This window comes from Cyprinodon variegatus, unplaced genomic scaffold (genome assembly GCF_000732505.1).
Source record: "Cyprinodon variegatus isolate N-32 unplaced genomic scaffold, C_variegatus-1.0 Scaffold757, whole genome shotgun sequence".
Classification (NCBI taxonomy): Eukaryota; Metazoa; Chordata; class Actinopteri; order Cyprinodontiformes; family Cyprinodontidae; genus Cyprinodon; species Cyprinodon variegatus.
In genome coordinates, this window is record NW_015151210.1 from 82,204 (window position 1) to 93,742 (window position 11,539).

Below are 11,539 nucleotides of genomic sequence, written 5' to 3' on the forward strand. Positions count from 1 at the left end.
CACGTCATTCATCTGTACTCTCTGCTTCACATAGTGCAGTGGTCATCGCAATCATGGATAATAGCGCGTTGTGACAAACACCACATACAGCACTGGGACTTGCTCAACTGCACCGTGACGTCACAAACCGGTAGGTGGCAGTAGTGTTCTTTGACAAACATGGACGCCTCCGTGAAATTACTCTTAATTAAAAATATTTATTTATTGAAAGTATCCAATAATTTCATACTTAAAGTACTTTCAGAAGTTTGTATTCTGAATATGAAGGAGCTCTTCAACAGGGGGTCCGCGATCCCTAGGGGGTCCATGGAAGTACTGCATGGGAGTCGGTTGATTAGACTTTTTTTATATTCCCTCCTACAATTTTTTCCACTACAGTAATTGGAATGTCTTAAAATACACATTAACATGAATTCAACACACTGTAGTAAACAGATAAATGGAGGCAGATGATGTCTTTCAGTCATCAATGCTCACATTCAGCGACACACAGGAGCTCTTTCAAGCTGGGCACCGTTTCATTCACAACACCTGTACCATCAACCAGGACTCATAATCAGAAATACTTTAATAATCCCAGGGAGAAATTACTTTCATTACATTCCTCCATCTGTAATAGAGTGACTATGTTTGATATAACACAATTTCATACAATATATATAATTGGGGGGTCCCCGCTCCATCTCACCATCAGTTTGGGGGTCCTTGGCTTGGAAAACGTTGAAGACGCCTGCTTTAAGGTGTGTTTGCACTTATAGTTCTCCTTTTTTAGAACAGGTTTGATAACTACTTCCATTAATCCAACAGGAAAAAAAACAGGAAAACCAACAGGTGGTTTTCTGCACTGCTTTAAGTATGTCATCTATGTGGTTTGTGTTTAGGGAATAATGTCCAACTTTGGCTTTAAAGATTCCTGGAAAGTTTCTGGACCACCCCGAATAGTCAGGGGGAGTCAAGGGTTGTCTGCCATTGGTCTGTCAGCAGTGAGGTGTCAAATGTCCCAGGCAGCTTTGAATGCAGCCCACTTCACCGAGGAAAACTGGGATTTAATTAGGTAGAAAAGTTAGTTACGGTAAATTTGAAATCCTCTGGTAAGAAAACAGGGATTTAGCGACACAACTTGAACATATAGGGATGAGTTTTCTCTAAGTAGGTAAGTTTTACTCTGATTCTGGAACAACTTTTCTAAAAGCAACAATGTCCCATTCAGTGGGAGGAGAGCCCACTGTGGGCTCCGACCCGGAAACCAGATTAGCTCCGGTAAACCCCAGAGCAGTCTGTAATCTGTGCAAACGGCTGTACCGTGATCCTAAAATCCTGCCCTGCCTGCACACCTTCTGCTCCGACTGTATCGAGCAGCTGGGGCCGTTCTCGGCGCCTCGGGGCTTCAGAAATGGCCAGGAGGACGGCGGCGCTAGGACCGGGGGGGAGCGAGTGTCGGTCACCGTTCTCTGCCCTCAGTGTGATACCGAGGTGGATATCCCTGAGGCAGGACCGGCTGGGCTCAGCACGGACCACCTGGCCCTGGATGAAGTCTTCCTGGAGACCCTGGTGAGCGACGGCCCGCTGGCCTGCGACCTGTGCGGGGAAGGCAGCGCGGAGAGCCGCTGTGAGGTCTGCTGCGTGAAGCTGTGCGGGTTCTGCTGCCAGGCGCACAGGTAAACCACAGCTTCTGATCCAAGCCAACAAAGATTTAGTTCCTAATACTTTAAACTCACACTAACATCACCCATTGTTTTTTGCACTTTTATTTTTATTTATATATATATTTTTTCTATTTATTTATATTTTACTGATTTTTTTCCAGGGAAGAGGAGAACAACATACATAAAGAAAAAACTAGTCATATATATATATATATATATATATATATATATATATATATATATATATATATATATATATACATATTTGGTTAAAATAGGTGGTTATTTGTTCCATCTTATATATTTCCATCACAATGTGTGTCCACGGCCAAGTATTGGGCTTTCCTCATGATAGGTTTTTTCCTGGTCACCAAAAAGATGTTCATTAAGTATTTGTCCACTTTCAGCCAGTCTTGAGGAACACATCCCAGATACTGTCTTAGAGTCCAGTGGCAAGTCCTCTCTGAAAATGTCTTGTAATGAGTTGTGCATTTCTGACCAAAAACCTTGAAAGTTTGGGCAATCCCAAAAGACATGGCGATTATTTGCACTTTGTTGACCACATTGTCTCCAGCAGACAGGGGTGGTGTCACTTGGTGACACATGGGCATGTGATGCCCATGAAATGTCATTAGCCAGTGTCCTGAGGAGAGCAGCAATGGAGGCGCCCGGCCTGCATAAAAAGCACAAGAATATTTCTCTAAACTTTATATTCACTGTATTAACCTAGCTGCTCTTTACTGCCACACCAAAAGGTCAAATTGATGCTGACATCATGCTGATGTTGGAGCTATTATGTATTCCCGTCTCAGCCTTGCAGAATCCTGCATCTCTTGTGGAACGTGAAGTCTGGAGGAGAACTGACGGTTTCCTCATGTGAACCCCCTTTTATACCAAAACGCTGCCAATACACCATTATACACTAGCTGTAAGTCAGAAACAAGTTATGCACAACACGACTTATGAGTAACTTAAACTTAACGTATGTCAACAATCAGATAACTTACCTGTAACCAATGGCCCACGTATGAGCAGACGCTGACATACGTCTCTGATGCTCAAAATTTCTTGTTGTATTTCAGTGTGGAAGTGTGCTTCAGTGTGCTCTTAACTTATAAAAAACATATCCATAACTTATCCAATGTATGCTAGTGTTTTTGCCAGCGTATGCTGTTCGTCGGCATACGCTGGCTAAATCGTTAAGGTGTGACAGCAGCATAACAACCATGCAGACCAATAGAAATGCATCTTTGTTTCTAACTCCAGAGGAGAGCCAGAAGGAAAGAGAATATAATCAAACACAAAACACAATTTAAGAATGATTGTGATAATAACAATCAATGTGAAAAAACAAAAGCTGAAAAAATATAATAGAAAATCTGTAAAAATGCAAGTAAAAAACATTGTTTAAACTATTGTATTTTTTTTCTCAAATTGCTATTAATAAAACTTTGCTGGCAATAATGAAACAGAATTCCCTCCATGGTTTAACCTGATCAGGAATTTGTCTGTTTTCCCTGAAGGCGGCAGAAGCGGACAGCGTCTCATTCTCTTCAGGCCGTGGAGGAGCTAAAGGCTCGAGGTCGTCTCTGCCGCCCCGTCCTCTGCTCCCTTCACCCTGGACAAGAGCTGAGGCTCTTCTGCCAAACCTGCGACCTGTCCGTATGTCTGGAGTGCGCGGCCACGCTGCATCGGGACCATCGCTGCTGTCCAACAGGTGACATCATTGACCACCATGGTGACCGGATCCGGGAGCTGGTCAGCGTGCAGCTTCGACCTCGCCTGCAGAGACTGGAGGAGTCGCTGCAAAAGGTTCAAAAAGATCCATCTTTAGATTCCTGTTAGATTTCAATCTTGAAACATAATTCAGTTTGAAGTAGGGATGTAAACAGGTAAGGTGTGGCAAAATGCCTGACCGCTTATCAGAGCAACATACCCTGTCTTTAAATTACAGTTTTACTGCTCTGTACCTTTCAAATAAAAATGTATTCATCTTTTTTAATTCAGTTTTCTAGTGGTTCCTTTTTTGTTACATCTTCTAAATGTGTCTTGTTTAATTATGTGTAAGAAACCATGTTATTTTTAATTCAGTCAGTATTGTGAAAATATAACAATGAACTACTACTACTACTAAAAATTAAAACATTTAGGCCCTTTTCTTAATGTAAAGGTTTTTTAAAACTGGCCACTAATTGTCTGTAAATTAAAAAAACAAATAAACTTTCATTATTTCATTAATCCTTAGCTTCATTTAGTTAACGTGGAAAATGTGTCGAGGAACAAATACGATAGGCCTGATTAAAAATATTGTTATTGCTGTAAATTAAACTTTCGCCTTTCTGATTCTCCTGCAGGTCGATATTTCCCAAGAAAATCTGCAGGTTCGAATAGATGCAACGGCCAATGAAATTCGAGCTTTTGCACGAGGCTACGCCAGTGCCGTGGAGGCTCACTGCTTGTCCCTGCTGCGCCGCCTAGAGGAGCTCAGGGTGCAGCGCAGGTAGGACCCTATTAATGCTGTAAAGTGCTTCAGATGATGTGTTGTGAATTGAAGCCATGTAGATAAACTAAATTGAATAATTAAAGGTTACTTATTGTAAAAGTCCAGCATTAACCGACAGTGAAACGCTGACATCATAATTGATTTATCTTTTTTTTCTTTTCCTGTTTTAATTAACAGTTTAACACATATTCTAAAGTTGGACTGATGTGTTTTTCCTCCTGAATAAATTAGTAAAGTCTCACTGCTGCCTGCTGTTTGGTTTCCCAATGCCTCTTTCCTGCAGAAACCACCTCCACCTGCAGAGGGCGCAGCTGCAGCAGGCTCTCCTGGACGTCAGAGGGAGTGTGGAGTTTGCAGAGCGGCTCCTGAGCTGTGGATCTGACGCTGAGATCCTCAGCACCAAAGGCGTGACTCTAAAAAGATTGACCACTCTGGCTGAGAGTGGATTCGACCCCCACCTGGCAGCGGTGGCCCCTGACGACGGCAGCAGTATTTGCTTCCTGCCCAGGGAGCCGGCGGGAGAGGTGGAAGGCTACCCAGTGGTGGGTGTGATCAACTCGAGGACGGTGGACGTCAGCAGGTGCACCATCGAAGGGGAAGGTAATCAACCAAAAAAGATGTCTGCCTTACATTGTTAGTGGTTGCTTCAAATTCCTTTGAAGGATAAAAGTTGGAAGGAAGCTGTGTACATGTAGGGCTGAGTAATAAAACATTAGCAATAAATATCCCGATAGATGCTCAATCAATATCAATAGAAAATAAACTTAATTGAACTGAGATCCAGAACCACATGACATTCTGGTTTATTCAGGCCAGAAAAGGGAAAAGGAGGCAAAAAAGGTTGAGTTCATGTAAGAAATCTGCTAAATTCATCAAGACATTCCAGAAAAACAGTTTTTAAAACATGTTTATTGTCTCATTAATGTATCTCTTCTAGAAAGCTAAGAAAATGTTAAGGTATAGACTGAGTAACAGAAACGCACCACAAAAGAAATAAAGAAATAGATACCGGTGACAAATTCAAGAAAATAATTCTTACCATACGGGACTGATTTTAGCCATGACTTTCAGGAAACCTTACAGCAACAATGTGACGCCAACCGTAAGATTGCTCCACCTACATGGGTGTAAGCAAAGCCTGGAGAAATTCAGCATGATTTTAACAGCTCTACAATGAATTACGTCATTTATGACGCATTTTCCCTGATCAACCCTGATGCATAGAAAACTGACAGTTTAATTTACCACATCTTGTCAGTAAAATTATTGCAAGTCAGCAACAAACAAATCAGCCTTCAAGCCTGCTGTAGGAAGATAACATAGCATTGTTTTCTTATGTTTTAGTTGGGGAAAAAGCTTTAATTGTATTAGTATTTACGAAGGTGTTTGGTTATAGACTGTGTCCAAGGCAGCATCTTAGCACGGGCTTAAGATTTTCCACATTCTTTCAATAAAACAGCCAAAATATTGCCAGTTTCATGTCATTTCACTATAAATTTGCACAGTGGGTGATTTTGTGTAACTGGCGAAATGCTCCACAATGCCGGCTAATCCACTGGTTGCTGGTTTCACCTCAACATCACCTTCATCTAAAAAAGCAAGTCATGGTGCTTCACTTCTGAAAGCAGCCAGCATCCCCTGGTCCAGCAGATCTTCCAGAGATTCTCTCAGTTCAGGGAGTCCAGGAGTCACGTCAGGTTTACGGCTGCTTTCCATGGAGCTTAAGGTAAGGGGAGATGGCGAGAATCCCGGCAGAGATGCACCAGAGCGGGGAGAGGCTTCAGCTGCTGGTCAGTATATGAGCTGGCGCTAAAAGAGGGTGATGAAAGACTCAGCAATCCTTCAAGGGGCTTAAGAGCATTCCCTCCTCCACCCTTTGTCAACATTAAAGGGTTCATAGAATGCAAAACCCAGTTTCCATTATCATAGATGAATAACGATAGTTCAGTGGGTGAAAAGGACGTACAGAGAAGTTCAAACCCATTGAAACCTCCTTTCTCTGCAAATATCACAATTCTAAACTTCCACCATAAAACGGGTGAATTCCAACAAAGCCCTGAGTTTATGTCAATTCGGGGATGTTGCCTTATTTGGTTCTGGCCTGTACTTTTGTCACGCCATGAAATTGACATCCAGACCAGCCCACTGGTTCACTGGCCCAAGAACATGAATAGAAGGAAGATGTAAGACACCAGTTTAGCTGTTTAGCCTACAGTTGGGTTTACTTCTCCAAGAATTACAAAGCAGGCAGTTTCTCTATTGAAAATGAGCCTGAACCAGAGGCGTAAATGCAGTGTTCCAGGCTGCACGGAGAAAGGGGAAAATTTCAAAGTCTTCCCAAGGATCCGAAGACTCGACAGGCATGGATTATTGTTGTTTGACGCTCAGCTGTTGCTCTCAGCATTTTACCGAAGACAGTTTTCAAAATCTTTCAGTTCAAAGTAGGATTTAATAAACTTCTTTTACTGAAACGAGGGCCTGTTCCGACTGTAAGGCCATCACAACCGCAAGCTGTAAGAAAGATTCTGTCGCTAAGCTGTTCATAGCTGTGCTGGGCTGCTGACAGGACCAGACCTCAGCAAAGAGCCATGAGCCGCCCGTCCTCAGCCAGAGGAGGGGGGCTGGGGGCCAGCGAGGGGAAGCAGGGGGCTGCCTGTGTTCAGGCTGCCACCATACGGGGTTCGGTCACTCTGTCCCCAGCTGGCTCCCTCCCCCCTTCTGCCGGGTTCCCGGACCAGCCCTGGAGCTGACGGCTCGGTTTGAATGCGCGTGTGTGTTTTAACTACATGCTGCAATGTAGTCAACCAATATCCCGGACGATTTTTAAATTGCTGTTTGGTCACCCTACCATATCAACAGTTTGATGTTTCAGTGAATGAGTCCTTGTTGCTATGATGCGTCTTTGCTCAGCAGCTTTGCTCGTTGTAAACCAACTAATCAGCGCACAGCTCATCTAAATATTCATGAGCACCATAAAAAGAAGAAAACCTGTCATTTCATTCTGGGGCTTTTAGCCAGGCTTGCATTAGGGCTCATAGAACAGCAAATATGCCATTTTCAGCCCAACCAATGTTACATACCCTATTAAGGGACCTTTAGGACCAGCACCAAATACCCTATAGAACCATTCTAGGACCCCTTTAATTTCTCCATCTTCCACATGGATTGCTAAAAGCGTGTCTCTGCTCTCCTCCTTAACCCGATACCACAACCACATCTAGACAGATTTTTATACTAATTTCTAAGCTGATATGTCAGCCCCCCCCCCCCCCCTTTTTAGCATCAGTCAGCCGAAAGGAAGAATGGGTGGTAATAATCGAGAAGATTTAAGAGGAAAACTGTTGTCTGGCGTCACAATTTAGATTTGGCTTAGCCAAAGATTTTTTTGCCTAATGTAGCTCCAGAGCCTCTTCAGGGGAGGAGTAGAAGCTACAATGCAGACATGTTTTTCTTTTTACTATTTTAAGACTTTTGTTTTCTTGTTGGCTCTTTGGCTCAGAGGCAGGAATTCCTTTGAAACTATAAAAGAGTCATCAAGCCTTCAGGCAAACAGCTTAGTGAGTGTTTACACATAAATACTGCAGGCACATGCACATGCAGAGGCATCAGGTCATATGAAACATTCAGTGTCATGAAGATCATTGGCTGATATATTTGTGCAGAAGAAACGACAGCAAAGTCAGGTTTTTAAAGAACATTAAGAAGAAGGACTGTGAAATAATCTGTTATTTTATCCAGTCCAATTAATACTGAGTTTTAATGCTTAATCAAGAAACAAGGAATAAAATCCGTTATTCGTTTAACAAAGAAACCTGTACTTGCTGAGGTTAGATATAATGGCTGTTAGACGATTTGTTTTAGTGGCAAATAATGTGACAGCAATGTGTTCAGATATATCCTGAGGGATTTCAATGAAAATATTCGACATTTCACCTTCCTTATTGGTTCAATAAGCAACAGGTGGCAACCTACAGAGCAGGCGCTTGATTCATTTACAAACACATGTTTTTAAATATTTACATAGTACAGTTAGCGATCAACAGTTTTCAAAATGGCCTCCTTTACAGCGTGTAATCTGGGAGCCCTTTACTTATATCATACTACAAAGCAACATAAAAAGAAATCAAACACCTAAAAAAACCACCCAACAACCTAAACTCCCAACCTGTTGATAAAGAATGCTATTAGTTCTTCAGTAGAAATTACACATTAAAATCATATTAAATGCTGATTTATAAGAATCCTTTATTAGTATTTACAGGGCCTTAAGCTGGGCATCCACTCTGCGATATTTTCAATCGTTGCTCGCAGCTTCAGCTCAAACTGTGCGGCGAAACTTCAGGGTGTAAAAGTTCACAGCTCACTATGTATGTTCTCACACTGTGCGGCGCGACGCTCAGATGCGACCTTACAAGGCCGACTAGATTTCAAACATGTTTGATCTTCTCATGGCCTCACGATTCCTGATTGGGAGGCGCTGATCGCCCCTTGTTACCTGCTGTACGCTATACGCAGCACGATCAGGCTGAAAGTTCACCCAATCAAAAATTGTCACACAACTGGAAAACCGTCCTATAAAGGGTAAAAAAAAGTACAGCGAATGCTCGATCTTCCTAAACCAGCACTGCATGAAGCTCAGCCTTTGGGGTTTATATCGGCGCAAACTGTGCAATAAACTCATCTTGAGATGTTGTTAAATAGATTAAGAGACTGAGAATCTTTAATAGTTTTTTTTTAGTCTGATTCCTCAACATGCTGCACTAAAGCTAGTGCAATTCAGCTTCCACTTTTTCCCACTTAGTAGGGATTTCCACTTTGTGTTTGGTTTATGAGATGGAAAAAATACTGAAATGAGCTGGAAATCCAGGATTCAGTCTGTATACTTCACTCTGCATAATGCATTCTTTATATCAGCCATTTCCCTCAGTGAACTTTAAAGTCTGGGTGTGTCAGAGGGAGCATTATCATTCGCATGTGTTTTTACTTATATGCCTTTCTTTTTCAGAAGCTTTAGTTTCTCAAGGTGATTAGGATACGTGTTACCCCATACTACATTACAGAAATTAAAATAGAGACCTGTAGAAAATTAAAGGAGCTTTAAGAATAAGATGGTTTTATAAATTATAAAATAAACCAACATATTTAAAAAGTTTACCATTATAATACTCAATTTATGTTTTAAAATACAAAGACTCATTAAGAAATATTCACAGGTATTTAGTACATTCTCAGTAGTTCTGCTATTAAACTCAGTTTTTATATCCCAAATATTTTTCCTGATTCTATTTCACTAAAAAATAGGGGAAAGTTTTTACATTTAAACTCGTTATTGACAAGATTTTGTAGATTATTATGATTTTTATGAGAAAGAAGGAAATTGGTTTCTTCAACAAAAATAACCTTGTTAAATTTACAGTCATTTGGGTATAAAATAGAAGGAGAAATCCATCCTTTTATCAATATGCAATTAATATCTATCATTTTTACTAGGGATGCACGATATAATCGGCCCCCTATCGGTATCGGCCTGTATCGGCCTTAAAACTGAATATCGGACATCGCCCCCCCACCAATATTTAACCCGATATTTGATCAGCTTCTGAGTTTCTGAAGTCTAAAAAAAAAAAAAAAATTCTACTTCTTCTTCTTCCTCAAAAACTTCTTTTTTACAAACTTAAAAACTTCTAAAGATGAGGGAAAAAATATTGATACATTAAAATATCACAATATCTTCATATGCTGATATATTGCCATTTAAAAACACCATATCAATCTCTTTTACTAATGAAATATTGCTATATGTCATCGTTATGCTATGAAATCCCCCAAAATTCACGAAATTTTGCCATATTTTTATATGTTGATATATTGACGCGGTATCGATCTATTTTACTAACAAAATCTCACAAGAATTTGCAAAATATCTCGAGAGTTTGTACCAGAACGATGAAATTTCACGAGATTTTGAAAGTAAAATAGATCGATACCGCGTTTTTAAAAATCAATTTGATATCAGCATATGAAAATATATTTGAGTATATTATTTTTCAAAGTGTCAGAAATGGATAACAAAACTGCTATTTTCAATGACTATTTTTGTCCAGCTTTAACATCAGTATCGATATCGGTTATCGGCTACATGAGTTTTAAAATATCGGCATATCGGATATCGGCCAAAATCCCAATATCGTGCATCCCTAATTTTTACGGGAGTCCAAAGGTCCCAGTTCTGCTCTTTTCACCTTTCAAAAAAGTACAATGTGGTGATGATACTATTGGCTCCCATCAATAAAGGGTTTGATAACACAGAGACACAAGTGCTTCCCCCTTTAGTTTTCTGTTTGTTTGTTTTTTTTAAATCCAAACTTCTTTGAACACCTCTAGTGACAGTCTTACTACTATAAACGGTACGTTACTGTGGAGCGTCTACATTCTCCTTCTCTGATGTCCTGAACCGCTCAGACTGAAATCTGGTATTGTCATATTTTAACAGTAGAATAAAAGGCAAAGTTAAAAAGAAAAAATATTTTGATTAAGCATCTAGCCCTACTGTGTGAAGGTAGCCTTAAGGGCATATTCTAAAATAGTCTTGTGTCTGTTTTTAACATCCTTGGTCAAAATATTAACATTTTAATCTCTGTTTAAGGTTGGTGCTTTTCTCAATGCTCCACAGTCATGTTTTGCTGGTTCCAGGTCTGCAGCAGGGAACGGAGGGCCAGAGGGGACAATTCACTCTGGTGTGTCGAGACTCCGGTGGAGAGCAGCTGAGCCGAGGAGGAGAACTGGTCCTGGTCAGCATCGTCCACAAAGAGAAGAAAAACTGGTGAGTAATCCTTTCTCTGCCTTTGCTGGTTCAAGCTAGCCAGCCGAAACACTGTCCGACCGCCCTGGAGCAAGTGGAAAAGTTTTAGCTTCACTTGAATGAATTTAGTAAAACATCTTTTTTAAGGAACATTTGGCAATCTGATTAATCAAAAAAATAATCAACAGATCAATCGATTTGCAAAATAATCATGAGATCCAGCCCTAATTACATCTATAATTCAATTCAATTCAGTTTATTTCTATAGCGCTAATTCACAACACAAGTCATCTCAAGGCACTTTACAGTTGAACCAGATCATACAGTCAAATTAATTCAAAGTTTTCTATCTGAGGAAAACCAGTTGATTGTAGGGTTGTCAAAAGTATCGATACTCAAAAAAGAATTAATACTGAAACATTGTATCCGGATACAATACTCGTTTTTAAAAGCATCGATACAGTGCCACCACCAGTGGCACCTAAGCAGTCATTCATCTAAAGTGCAGAATAGAGGACAATGCACTTTCTGAACACTGTGTGATTGAATAATTCTGTGCACTTTTCAGTTTCATACTTTTTTTTGTAA

At 40.5% G+C, this 11,539-nt stretch overlaps 1 protein-coding gene across 1 annotated transcript in view; it reads left to right on the forward strand.

Annotated features, from left to right (window-relative positions):
* Positions 1 to 1,145: 1,145 nt before the first annotated feature.
* trim45 (tripartite motif containing 45) overlaps positions 1,146 to 11,539 on the forward strand; it is a 12,929-nt gene continuing 2,535 nt past the window's right edge. Inside the window, exons 1-5 of the mRNA XM_015395741.1 lie at positions 1,146 to 1,658; positions 3,170 to 3,458; positions 4,001 to 4,146; positions 4,433 to 4,749; positions 10,843 to 10,972. Of these exons, the coding sequence (XP_015251227.1) occupies positions 1,198 to 1,658; positions 3,170 to 3,458; positions 4,001 to 4,146; positions 4,433 to 4,749; positions 10,843 to 10,972 (1,343 nt within the window). The 5' untranslated portion in view covers positions 1,146 to 1,197. The remainder of the gene's footprint in view (positions 1,659 to 3,169; positions 3,459 to 4,000; positions 4,147 to 4,432; positions 4,750 to 10,842; positions 10,973 to 11,539) is intronic.